The sequence below is a fragment of the Grampus griseus genome (assembly GCF_964374135.1).
Source record: "Grampus griseus genome assembly, chromosome: 14".
Lineage (NCBI taxonomy): Eukaryota > Metazoa > Chordata > Mammalia > Artiodactyla > Delphinidae > Grampus > Grampus griseus.
In genome coordinates, this window is record NC_139008.1 from 52,610,674 (window position 1) to 52,625,475 (window position 14,802).

The 14,802-nt window shown below is 35.4% G+C and overlaps 1 protein-coding gene across 2 annotated transcripts in view; it reads right to left on the minus strand.

Moving 5' to 3' along the window:
* PLCB1 (phospholipase C beta 1) overlaps positions 1–14,802 on the minus strand; it is a 682,255-nt gene that overhangs the window by 183,452 nt on the left and 484,001 nt on the right. For both annotated transcript variants that reach the window (XM_082670207.1, XM_082670208.1), the window contains exons 8-9: positions 7,608–7,708; positions 5,851–6,017 (exon numbers count right to left, since the gene is read on the minus strand). In XM_082670207.1, the coding sequence (XP_082526333.1) occupies positions 5,851–6,017; positions 7,608–7,708 (268 nt within the window). The remainder of the gene's footprint in view (positions 1–5,850; positions 6,018–7,607; positions 7,709–14,802) is intronic.

The following is a 14,802-nucleotide window of genomic DNA, read 5'->3' on the forward strand; positions in this document are numbered from 1 at the left end:
AAATATAGTCCTACTCTCAACATTGTCACTTAGCTGCCTCTTCTATGACCTGAGAGTTGGCACTAAATGGCTAAGTCCCTTGTAGACAGGAGATCCTGTGATTTTGAGGCTACCAGCCAGGACTTCAGGAATGGTAACAGCTAAGATAACGTGTGACATGTTGGAAGGGATGAGCCATGGGCACAGCCCTTCCATTTTTTTTTTTTTTTTCTCTCAATGCTCAGCTACTCTGACCTTACCCATCTTTCACTTTAGATTCTGTTAAGGCCATTTATTGAGAAATGCTTGTCTTAGTTTTGGTTCTTCTAAAAGTGGGCTTTGAGATAAGGATTTGAGTGCAAGCAGCTTATTTGGAGATAACCCAGGAACTAACAGTAGGGGAGTGGAGAAAAGAGAAGGGAAGAAAAGGCAGCAAATAAAGGGAACCTTATCAAGCAGGTTGCAGTTGTGGGAAACGGGCTCATTCATACATGGGAACTCTGGGAGAATGTGAAGAACACGTATCAGAAATGTCCCACACAAGAGGCAAGGAAGAGCGGTACTACCACCTGACTGAAAATTACTCCTGGGGCCATGAAGTCCTGGAAACTTGTAAGCTGGCTGTGGTTGGGCCGAGAGAAAGTCCCAGAGATTTGCAGAAGATGCTGTTGACTGTGTTGGAACCATGTATGCCGAGGGATACAGGATAAGCACTGATGTTTGCTAGAACTGGTATCATCCCATTTTACAGATGAGGAACCTGAAGTTCAAGCAAGTCAAGTCACTTGCCTGAGGTTAACTGGCTTAACCATAACACAGTGCCAGTCTCTTTCCTTAATTACGGCATGTTTGATGTCTCAAGAATGCATAATACACATTAATAAAAATAATCATTATTTTTTATAACTTCTACCTAGTAAAGGGAAATGGTGTTGGGAAAATAATGATTTTAAAAACTCTGTTAGGAAAATTAAGTGATAAAGTAAATAGTAAGATTCCAGTGTAAATCTTTACATTTTAAATTATAATTATAATTCCATTTTAATAAAAATGTAGATAAAATATTGATGAGTCAGAAACGAACATTTGTCCACAGATATGACTCACCATATTTTTTCAGGTTTCATCACCAAATGAGTCTAATTTTTTATTAATTGCAATAAGTAAAATAAGCCTGTTAGCCAAGAGACAGCAGCATTCAGAAATGCCTCTGCCCAGTGCTCTGAATCTCACTTCCAGACTCATAAATAATTTGGCACAAATGCCAATTCTCATTTTTCATTAGTTCAGGTCAACAAGGGTTCAATAGCCAACAATTAATACATGCAACCTTCTTATCATAAGAAACTTACTTAATTCTCCCAGAAATTCTCTCAGAATATTTTCAAAGATCAGAAAACTAGGGGGTGGAACTGGTCAAAGAGATTAAATGGCTTCCTAAGGTAAGGTAAACAGAGATGATGGATTGTTGATTTGTGACCAGTTTTAGTGGAATCTGCTGTTTTTATCTGCCTGGTGACTAGTCCTCCTCTTTCTAGGTACACACCCCAGGTGAATTTCAGGGAACCACCTCTCTCCCACTGTCAGTCCACATGGTTCAGGTAGCTGACTCCTTATTGGCTCTAGGGAGAGTCATGTGACCAAAGTCTGTCCAATTGGTACATTCCATCCTCCAGGCCACAATGATCCTAATTCAGGAGTGGTCCTGGGTGGCTTAAGCCATGTTCTGGTTTCTGGTATTTTGATGGAACTATGAGATTGGTAGGCCTGGAGCTGCTGTTGGCTTTCTTGTCACTTCAGAAGAGTCTGCCCAAGAATTACAGCCAGTGCAGAGAACATGATGGGAGATGACAGGTCTTGATGACATCATTTGAGCCCCTGGATGTAGTCATGCCTGAAGTCATTAACACCCTCACTTTTTGCTTATATGTACCTGTCAGTTCCTTTCTGTGCTTCAGTCTGAGTTAAGTTTGTCATTTTTCAACTGAAGGAGTTCCACCTAATACTACAGGTTGCAAGTTTCCAAGTCCAGTGCTCTCTCTAGCACACTCTGGGTGCTTCTGGTTGTTGATAATAATGACACAGTATAGTTCACTTGCATAAAAATTTTAAAATAAAACAATATTAAAAATACAATAGGGTTATTTCTAGTATGCAAATCATTGTTAGCTTAGGTCTATTTGGAGCAAATATGCTAGCTATACCTGAACTTCTATTTGCTTTGCTTAAAAACAAATTGTTCTGCTATTATTAATTTTGAGTTCAACTATTAAACTATTAACTCATGGAGTACTGATCAAATACTAAAAGTTTTAGTTTCATCTTAATTGCAACAAAGCAGGGAAGCTTTTTATACCACACTGTACAAAAATTTAAGAGGAAGAACTGCTGATAAAAAAGAAACGTAGCTTGAAACATCTGCTAATATTAGATCTGTTATATTAATTCAATTGCTTAACAAATACTCATGAACACCTGCTCTTCACAGAAGAATAAACATGAACAAACTTAACTCTTTTCTTTCAGTTTGGCAGTTTAAGCATAATTTGGCCTTCTTTTACGGACAAAGCTGCTGAATCTAGAGGTCTGCAGCCTGTTACCTAAGGCACCAATAAGTATTTCATTTTTCATGCTAATTTTACTCAATGCCTTTCTTCTAAAGAGTTTAAATTATAAACAAAATAACTCTAAGAGACATGAGTCTTCAAACTGACATTCATGACCCTTTTGTTTGGAAGAGGCAGGAGTCATTGTGTAGCCCTGCATTAAGTAGAGTTAGGCCTACAGTGCAAACAGCATGGTAAGGAAGAAACATTTGCTGACTTGGGGCCACAGCATTTTTCAGTGTGTGATTTTAAATTGTAAAAATAAACCTAACTCCCTTGAGAATAGTATCTTCTGCAGCAAGATTCCAACTCTGTGAAACCCAAACGTGAACATTTGGCCTTAGACTGCACAGAAACCTTCTGGTTATTTATAACCAATACATACATCTACAGAAACAGAAATTCCGGCGTGGAATGTGGGTAACATCCTCATGACAGGCGGCCAACAGAGCATCACTGTTGGTCAGCTCTTCTGGGTTTTCACTTCACACTTACACTCGGCTTTAGCCATTAGGCTTTTAGCCACACTGAAAATTTTTCATTAATTTAAGATTACCTTTTATGTCAAAATTATACCAAATGCTATAAAAACTAAACATTAGCATATGTCAATTTTGTGTATTGTTTATTTGTTTAACACCTACTTTAAAATATGTTTCTTGTATCAGATAGTATATATATATTTATGCTATTATATATGGATTTTCTGTATGTATCTTATTCCCATGATTTTATATCAAATATAGGCAATATGGAAGTCTCTGATAAATGAAACTGAGTTTGTGGTCAATTTAATTAATGCTTGGGCACATTTGAAGAACTAGTAAAAATGTACAGTGCCGCAGAAAAAAATGATAATGTAATATTAAACTTCCCTACTTATTTTCTTATGTGTTTATTGATTAAAACATATTAACTAGTTGACTGAAAGTTAAAAACTCTGCTTTCCTGAAGAGCATCTTGGTATGAGATCTTGGGTAAGTCATTTGACCTCAAAGCTTTGGTTTGCTTCTTTGTAAAACGATAATGCACATTTTGAAAGTCACATGATAAGTGAGAGCTAATTTCCTTGCAGCAGTCATCACTGAAGCCATATAATAAATACTTTCTTAAATTGTACTTTGTTGCATATAAAAAGGAGTTCCTGTAAAGATCTTAAAGTCAAACATCAGATATTATAAACTGCAAAGTCAAGTAAAAAATGATTTTCATCTTTGGAAAAAATATTTCAAACTTTTGATTACTAAAGAATTGAGGTCTAACTCAACAATTTCTTATTCCTACAAATAAAGATTTCAAAATTGTTATCCTTTTGACTGTGAAACAACAATTGCTAGAATAAAACAATCTTCTCTAATCTTCTTTGTTCACATAAACAGAGCCAAGGCAGCAAACAAAATGACTTGGTGTGAGACATCTCAAGTTCATCTTCCTACTGGAGTTTTGGGATTGAGAAATGAATACTGTGATTTTAAAAAATCACATCAGTGCTGACAGAGAGGCCTCATGATCAATATCATATTAAGTTGTAGAAAAATAAATCAAGTTGCTATTTTTTAAATATATCTGAATTTTACATGTCTGCATGATTATGGAATTCACACCTAGTACAGCTATAAGATGGAACTAAATACTCATGCAAATGTTAAGAGATATAGTCTTAATTCCATTAGAATCAAAATCAGTTCTTCCAGGATGATAGAGTTTTACAATAACCTATTGTAGTATTTTCCTTTGTATCCTCTACTTTTTCCAAGTCATCAGAGTATGATGTATGGGGGCATCACGCACTAGATGAAGCCTGGACCACCAGCAAAGTGGTATGAAGGAAGGAGAAAAGGGCAAAGTTTAGGTTCTGAAGTGCCTCATTGGTTTCACAAAAGCTTTTTGTTTTCCTGGTGTCATGGGCTAACTGCTTTTAGAAGTCTTGTCAGAATTGTTAAAACACTGTGTTAGTTATTTTTGACGAAGTTTGGATTTCAGAAGGGAACTGTCAAGCTATCTGTGAGAAACCTCCAAGGAGTTCTTCTGGTTTAATGAAAGGAGAAATCCCATCTCTGTGACACCAGGGAAGAAAGAGAGTCAGATCTGAGGGGGTTGGAGGGGCAGGCCTGGCAACGCCGACATGTACTATTGGGTCAGTTGTACAACAAAGGCAAAGTGCCTGATGAAGAAACTAAGACTAAAACTAAAATATGTAAAATGATAAAACTAAAAACTAAAATAATTCATCTATAAATTCCCAACTAATAACATGTAAGATAGAATTAGTGATAAGATTTTACTTTGATATTTAATAAATACTCTCATTTTTCATTTAGAGGATAGTTTTAAGATAACCATCTTATTAATGACCACAAGCTTGCCAGAGCTATTTGTTACTTATAAATTACTTGCATATTAACATGCAATTTATTTCTTAATTATTGGTTAATTGCACTTTATTTTCCTCCCTATGGAATATCTAGTCAATTTACAACAACATCAATAATAACACACTAATATTCTCAGTGAAGGAATTTCAATCCAGATGAGACTTGGTCTTAGTGGTAAAGGATGATCCAGTTTAGAGACCATGATGCCACATATAGTTGAAAACTCCTGGCAACTGAATTTTCATGATCTTATTTTGGCAAATCATTTCTCCAGAATCAAAAATATAAACTTCTCAATAACTTTCAGGCATCTTAGTGTTGTCTTTCTGATACCAGTTTTGTTTTTTTTTTCCTACAAACACGAATTTTTTTTTTAACACAGAAGACCAAAGTTTAAAATATCTTTTCAAGCGGAAAAATTCATCAGTAGTGTAAACTATAAACTACTATAAGATAAGGGTCTAATGGACTGAATATTCAATTTTAGAGATTTAGAAAAATCTATGGGTCATGTCACAGAGCTAGAAACAGACCCAAAAGGGCAACATTTAAGATAATGAATTTCCTGTCTGAAAAAAAGATGCCTTCAGTCACTGGGAAAATTTAAAACAAAACAAATGATTAGACATTTAAAAAAACAATGTTACACACACATACACACACACACACACACACACACACACATATACATAACAACAACAAAAACATCACATACCAAACTCTAAAAAAATCTTCTGATTAAACCACCAGTGATTTAAGTCAGAAAGAAAAGCAGGCATATAAATGTGGGAAACCCTCCTGAATAATCCTTGATGTCCATGACTACCAAGAGTGGCCCACTCACAATTAGAACTTGAGCTTTGCTCTGGTGTGGGAAAAAGTGGACTGACCTTTTCTGGCAAGACTGATGTTGGGTTCATACTTCTCAATCAACACCTGGACTTGCTCTTGCTTTAAAGGTGGGTAAAGAATTTCATTTAGCCTGGGATCTCGCTGCTTGAGGTTGATAAAATCCATCATCTGATCAACTGTAAGGTATGGTTTGCTTTTGGCACCACTAAAAACAATTAAAAACAAAGAAATTAGAAGGTTTTTCCACCAAGTCTCATTCATATATTTGCATTTAGCTATGTGGAAACAAACTCCTGCCATACCTGGCAAGAGCATGCTATACTGGAATTCCTATCTTGCCCTAAAAACATTGTGTTGCTCCATCACAACCTTTTGCAATCACTGCCACCAAATCCCAATGCCCTTGAACTATACCAGATGCATAAGAAAACCACAATAGGGAAATACTGTATCTTGTGTGTGAAGATGTACCACTCTAAATGGAACACAGAGTATGGGTTGTTTTTTGATTATGATGCTTAACTTCTGGTTTAGTCATCAAATTCTCATATCCCGCTTAATCATCTAAAGATGTATTTATTTCTCATTATTAAAAATACCCAATATGTTTGGGCACATTTTTCTTTTCATTAAAATTATGCTTCAGCAAGAGTCTATAACTCTGCAATATAGTGTGATTCAAACTTCCCATTTCAATCCAGTTGACAACCCAAAGACAAGTTCAATAGTACAGATATTGCAGATGTTCAATCAATAGTCGATGGCAATGAACATGACAAAGTGAGTACATCTGATATCATTCTCAGCAGTGCTGTTTGCTTGTTTTTCATATAAAGAAATCTTTATTTAGTCTGTCAGTTTTGGATTGATCTGTCACCACATAGATTTCGGTATATCAAGAAAGGTATTGATAAATTGCTACTTCCCCATATTTGCCTTGGTGTTTTGATGTGTTTTTCTTTTTTTTTCCATTCATTTTTAAAAACGTAATGCCTATATGATTTCTAACATAAAAGCAAGATAATTTTCAGCTACTAAGGTTCTTAGTAATCCAAACTTCTCATTTCATTAATGTGATGCAAAGAGGTAATATGACAGGTTCCCAGGTCAGCATTCTTTCTACAACAGTCTATCTCCACAAAGTAAGCCTAGATGCTTCTCTGTTCTAGCCATAATCTTCAAACTACACAGAGCCCCCTGAGAATTCTAAAACACAGACATCCTGCAACAAATCATAGCCAACTTCACTCATTAAAAGTGGTGGTTGAGGGCTTCCCTGGTAGCGCAGTGGTTAAGAATCCGCCTGCCAATGCAGGGGACACGGGTTCGATCCCACATGCCGTGGAACAATTAAGCCCGTGTGCTACAAATACTGAGCCTGCCCTCTAGAGCCCACAAACCACAACTACTGAGGCTGCGTGCCACAGCTACTGAAGCCCACGCGCCTAGAGCCTGTGCTCTGCAACAAGAGAAGCCACTGCAATGAGAAGCCTGCGCACCTCAACGAAGAGTAGCCGCTGCTCGCTGCAACTAGAGAAAGCCTGTGCACAGCAATGAAGACCCAATGCAGGCAAAAATAAAAACAAATAAATTAATTAATTAAAAAAAAAGTGGTTGAACATCAGGGGTAGGAATGCGTGATTGTCTCCATCAAATTACACAGAATCACTGCTATTATTTATCGTGTACAAACAGGTTCTGCCATCTCCCTCTACTGCTCAAAATCCTGCCCTAGCTAGCACCCTGAGTACCATCGCCAAGGCAGAACAAAACGAGTTAAAATGTGTTCCCTTACAATTCAGAAAAGATGTTATCAATTTCAGGTCGAGGACAAAGGTTGTTCAGGAAAACTCTGTACACTTCTGGAGTGAAATCTTCTTGAGGTATCAAATCATTCTGGGGAATAAAACAAGAGGGTCAGTAAATGGTCTTTTTCTTTGTTATCTTTCATCCTCCCAGTTTTGTCTCTCTCTCTCTCTTCCCTCCCTCCCTCCTTCCTCTTTTCTTTCTTTTATTGGGTTGGCCAAAAAGTTCATTCGGGGTTTTTCCATAAGATCAATAGGAGGCCAGGGTGAACATTCAGAAAACATCTATGAGGCCAGTGGTGGAGTTCACTTGAACACTGGCTTTGAGGTATCAAAAGACTTATTTTCTGTTTTTTCATTATATTTTAAGCTTAAGAGTTTTCTCCTTCTAAAGGGATGTTAAGGCAATTTCTGAAGTACATTCAATAAATAAGGTTATGGCTGAGTAATATTCCATTGTATATATGTGTCACATCTTCTTTATCCATTCATCCGACGATGGGCACTTAGGTTGGAATATTACTCAGCCATAAAAAGAAAAGAAATTGAGCTATTTGTAATGAGGTGGATAGACCTAGAGTCTGTCATACAGAGTGAAGTAAGTCAGAAAGAGAAAGACAAATACCGTATGCTAACACATATATATATGGAATTTAAGAAAAAAAAATGTCATGAAGAACCTAGGGGTAAGACAGGAATAAAGACACAGACCTACTGGAGAACGGACTCGAGGATATGGGGAGGGGGAAGGGTGAGCTGTGACAGGGCGAGAGAGAGGCATGGACATATATACACTAACAAACGTAAGGTAGATAGCTAGTGGGAAGCAGCCGCATGGCACAGGGATATCGGCTTGGTGCTTTGTGACCGCCTGGAGGGGTGGGATAGGGAGGGTGGGAGGGAGGGAGACACAAGAGGGAAGAGATATGGGAACATATGTATATGTATAACTGATTCACTTTGTTATAAAGCAGAAACTAACACGCCATTGTAAAGCAATTATACCCCAATAAAGATGTTAAAAATAAATAAATAAATAAGGTTAGATCTAGAGAAAACAGGGTCTGTTCAGCAGATTTTTTTTTTTTTTTAGGTTGCTGTTTTTGGTGACTTTAATCTCATTTTTAATTGTGATAAAATATACAGAAAATAAATATAGCATTTCACCATTTTTAAGTGTACAGATCAGTGGCATGAAGCACATTCACATTGTTTATGTGATGTTTAGCAGACTTTTGAATGAATGTATTTTTTTTTAAAGTAAAGAACCTGTAGAAAGACATTTTCAAAATGAAAAGATAAAATCCCAATTTTGTGTCTTTTTTTCAAACAACGTTCTTTCTGGTTTAAGTAATCTGATAAGTTGCAAAACACTTTTCATAAGTAGGACATCGGTCATTATTTCTCACTGATTCCTCTTGTTTCCTATTGTTTGGAAAGCAAGTCATTGATATAAAAAGTGACTTCTATGACTTATTTTTCTGTTTAGTCGGGCTGCCATGGAAACCGGAAGCATGTATTCAAGGCTTTGTTAACAGGAAGGACATTCTTCATGTCGTTTTTCCTTTTTCAGGTATGTGTTTATATGATTATTTTCAAGTCCTTAAACCAAAGAAAACACCCTTCCTTTTACCGTATTCTTATTTTTGGAAATGTACCTTTACAGAAATATCTAAAAATTATTGTCTGAATTATGGTCTGAGACTACACTGCTTGTTAACAGATAAGAAAACTTAGCTCACCACTTGGCAAACAGCAGGAGTCCCATATTTGAGAAATGAACGAATAAAATAATATTTTCTTTACTAAATCAATTTATAGGGCAGAAAAAAAAATCCATTTTGCAAAACAGCATTTTGAGACAACCAAACAACACATGTGTCATTTATATATAGCAAGATGCATTACACCATTAAGTTCAGTTACCTGGACACCAACTCTGAAATCATGAGCACAAGTGGCCAATTCCTAGAACAATGGGAAATTCCCATAAATTGTTTCATGGTGTTTTGCCACTCAAAAGATGGGGACAAGTATAACCTATAAACAGGTTTCCAAAATTCCATTTAATTTATTGATACAAAATGAAAGAAAACCTTTTGGCTGGACAATGCACACTTTTTTTAGTGCCACCCTCTCTCGGAGTTAGACTCCCATGTCTCTTTTAAGTAGTTTTTAAAATAGCCAGAAATGAGCCTCTCTCCTACTCTTTGGCTGAGAGATACAGGGAAGAGAGATTTTAAAACAAATCTCAAGGAAATACTCAGTGGCTCTGTCGGCCAACTCAAGCATCAGACTTTATTGGATTTGATGAACCCCAAATTTGTTCTCCCACTCTCCTTACTGTTTAGTTACTATTTAGAGCTCACTCTACCTCCCCCTCCCCTCAGCATACAAATAAACAGATTTTGTCTAAGGATATCAATCATTGTTTTCCTTTTCTTACTGACTTCTTTTTTTTTCTCCCTTCTTGTCTTAGCTTAAAATCTCTTCCTCTGAGACCAGGTTTTGTCTTCCATTCTGTGCTACCATCATACCACACTTATCTCATATTTCAGTACTTATTTAACTGTTTTGTACTCCCAGCTGTACAGTTCTCTGTATTACTTGCTAACCTGCAGATCAACACAAGCTAGGACTTGTGTGTTGCTTGTTAACTGCTCAATCTGTAACATATAGCAGGTCCACAATAAATATTTACTAAATGAATGAGTGTAAGTTATGACAAAAGTGGAAGTTGACAGCAAGTATGCTTCCCACAGAACATCAGATTCAACTAAAGCCATTTGCTTTAGTTGAACATAATTTCATAGAACAATATGCTTTACTAAAACTCTAACCATGTTTACTTACCAGCTATGAATTAGAACTTCCTATTAGAGAGGACATATTGATGAAATAAGCTGAATAAATACAGTATTATTTTTATTACCAGTTGGATGTTAGCACATAGAAAATGGACAGCATTTCAATACAGCTTCATTTTTCTCTTGCCCAACTTGACTGATGAAGATACCCTTTAGGGTCAGTGGGTGAAAATGGGAGAAAATATATTTTGGAGAAAAAAGTTAAAATGTGCACCACTGAAAACTCAAGTGAAAGAGTATGGGGGAGATACTTAGGGAAAAGCTACAGGCAATTACCAATTCTGTATATTTTAAATAAGGCTGAAATTCACAAAGGTCATTCACCTATTTTCTTTTCCTGGACCTCATGATTTGGTGAAGTGGATAGAATAGATTCATTGTCCTGTTTAAGCAAGAGGAAACTTAAAGTCCAATACCCTTAAGATTGTACCCAAAGTTCAAATACTCTTCTGTGAACCCTTCCTTACCAAACCAGGTAGAGATGACACATTCTCTTTTTGTGTCCATAATCCACCTTTATATACTTTCCTTCGAGGATCCATCACACAATTTTTCCTTTATTTTTTATATTTCTGATGATCTACTAGACTGCGTGTTTTAGAGCAAAGTGACTATCTCTTATTTAATTCCTTTGTGTCCCAAGAATGATGCCTGGCATATAATATGCACCTAATCAATGTCTGTTGGGTGAACCTGGGTATGGGACAAGACCTTAGGTCTTCTGTCTCGTAGTCCAGGACTTGGTTCACCACATCATGGCTCCAATACAAAACAGATGGTCAGTGATTATTTGTTGCCATTGTTATCCAAACTTTTTGAGGGAGAACTAAGAAGACCAATACAGTCAGAATCAGGCCCATTTATTCCAGAAACTACAAAGAATTTCCATACTTTAAAAACATAGTTGCTTCAATTCCATGCTTGTATACAAAGAATCTCAAAAGAGAAAAGATTAAACAAAAAACTTGAGATAGTACTGGTGGCATTTACATTTCCAGATTCCAAAGACCAGGTTATGACATATCCACATGCCAAATTGAAAACAAAAAAAGAGAAAAAAACTCATATATATATATGCATATGTAAAAATACTCAGAGGATAATAGGAATTAATATTTATTGAGCACTTACTGTATGTCAAGCATATAATTCTATGAGCTTTACTTGAATGTTTTCAGTTAATCCCATGTCAACTCTATGAGGTTGGCATGGTTAGGGACCCCTTTTACAGATACATACACTGAAGAGATGGGAGCTTACAAAACTTGTCTAAGGCAACAAATTGGGGGGGGGGCGGTTTCTATGTCTTGAAGTAAGGTCGCTTGATTCCTCAACTCACACTGCGATCCAGAAAACTAAATTGCATATCAGTTTTTGGATACTGTTTGTATTTTCTTCTTTATACATTTGTAGATTTAAAAAACAATTCTATAATGAACAGGTACTTAACATTCAGAAATGTTATTCAAAAACATATTAATTTAATTCAGTGGACTTTAATGAATAAGGAGTCCACATACAGATTTTATCTTCACAAATCAATGAATTATTTTCCGGTAAATTCAGGATTTCAACCTATTTTCAGTATTTTTGTCCTAAAGTTATAAATCAAAAGTTGAGACAGCCAGAGAGTACACAAAATAATTACAAGTAAACTACTGATAATGAACTGAATACATAATGTGGTTCTAAAATGGAATTGTGATATTAGTGATTTTAAGAATCACAGCTGAATGAATAACTATAATTTCTAATTTACATTCTGGGTATAAGGCATAGGAGAAAGGCAACCTATTACAGTTATCCTGGGAGAAGTTCTTTTGTAAATTTTGTTCATAGTATTCTTTAGTAAAATTTATGGAATTCTTTAAATCCAGAATAATCGCTGTTTTCTTTGGTATTACATGCATGTTGATAACTATAGTAAGCTTTATTTTATAAAAAAATATGGATTTATTCTTATCTTCTTCATTAAAAGATCAGTGCTATGCCAAGACTATAATATGATTTCAAATGTCAGTGATCTTTTTTTTCAACTTAATAAAGCCTTAAATCAAAGGGAATTTGGTGCAAACACACTATTTTCTGTTCTCAGAAAGTTTGTGAGTAAAGTAGTAGTTTTCTGAATATGGAAAAGTCTTCAAACCTCTCACTGGAAAATACGTTTGGATTATTAAAGAAGACAGTAATTACTTTGTCTCTCTTTTTAGATACAGTACTACTTTTTAACAATTAAGGTAACTTTACGAAGCATTTGAAATCTCTAAAGGAGTACCCTTTAAGGAATGTGCTATTTCAATGGATCATGTTGGTCAGGATACAAGTTCAAGTGCATTAATTATCCCTAACAATGTGCACAAAGATAATGTTTAAAAAATCTCAACAGGATATCCACAGTATTTCTGGTAATGTGTCTATTTACAGAACACAATTAAATCTAGTTTGAACAACCACTGGCTATATAAGGCTCCCAGATATGTACTACCGTCTACCATTTACGTAACCTTTTCTTCTGTGGAGTGTTTAAAACACCTCTTGTCAGTATATCTTTGCTAATTAGTGGATATTTTCTAGGGCCACTGTTCTGTAGATATGAACTTAACAACAAGGATTTAAAATATAGTCAGTTCAAGGAAGCATTTATTTCCTAGCTCTGAAACTGACTTTGTTTTTTAGATCTTTTTACAGCATTGTAATTCTACGAGTCCTCCAACTAAAGTATACTTTACTGTGAATAATGAGCTTTCAAAACTTTATGATGGAAGTTGATTATATTTTTAAAAAGTCTCCAATCTGTTTTCAGAAAATTGTCATAACATTTAATTTACTAAAGATAAATATTTTTTTCAATTTAAACATAACTCCTGTTATTTGAAACTCATTTTCCTTTAAAAATGTCTCCAGTTGACATTGGATTGAAAGTGTGAACCTATAATAGACATAGTGGATTGTAAAAACTCAATCTGCATTTATCGACTGAATTGTCAGAATCCAATTGTTTAGAAAATTGCTATTTACAGAGAATTGATTGATGGATTTGATTTTCTATTCAGCTTCATTTTTCTATTCCTTCTTTCCCTTAGCTAGTTTTATAGTAATAAGTTAATATTTTTGATTTTTTTTTTCACAAGATGTTATCCAGTAAAGGTCAATTCAGGAGCAACTGCAGAGGAAAAAAATTCTTTGCATGTCTTTCTAAATTCATGTCTCACACTTTCTTTTCATGCTTAAATGCAGTGGTCATTTTTCAGTTACTCAAACCAGTAAATTTTTTCCAGCCTCAGGGTTTTGCACACATTGTTTTCTTTTTCTGGAATGAACTTCCCTTATTTTCAGTGGCAGTGCTCCATTCCTTTTGTTCATGGCATTCCCCCCCAATTTACACACATCAGTCAAAGTGTTTGACTAGCACCTCCAGAGAGTATATGGTCCTTGAATCCTGGGACTGGAACTTCATTTTGCTCACTACCATATTCTCAGTGATGGAGGGCACATAGTAAGAGCTCAAGCGATATCTGTCAAGTCTGAACGGATAAAGAAGATGTGGTACATATATACATAATGGAACACTACTCAGCCATAAAAAAGAACAAAACAATGCCATTTGCAGCAACATGGATAGACTTAAGATTATCATACTAAGTGAAGTAAGTCAGAAATAGAAAAACAAATACCATATGATATCACTTATATGTGGAATCTAAAATATGACACAAATGAACTTATGTATGAAACAGAAACAGACTCAGAGACATAGAAAACAAACTATGGTTACCAAAGAGGAAAGGTGGTGGGGGAGGGATGGACTGAGAGTTTGGAATTAGCAGATGCAAACTACAATATTATATATAGGATAAATAAGCAACAAGGTCCTACTGTATAGCACAGGGAACTATATTCAATATCCTGTGATAAATCATAATAAAAAAATATGAAAAAGAATGTATATATATACACATATATATACATATATATATATATAACTGAATCACTTTGCTGTACAACAGAAATTAACACATTGTGAGTCAACTGTATTTCAATTAAAAAAAAGAAAAGAAATAAGTCAAATAAAAAAATATTTGTTGAGTCAAGGACAAGACCTTAATAGTTATATCTTTCCTGCTCTAAAGCATCAAATGAAAGAGCAATAATAAACAAGTTTGATCATTTTCTTTTGCTTTATTAAAGTGAAGGTTAAATGTTTGGGGGCCTTTCCACAGCTCTGCCCAGTGTTTGCAGCAACAGCAGCTTTTTCCACAAATAGCAAGAAACTGATAGCGGAGAGTGACTTTTTTTTTCTTTTCTGTAACCGACCAAA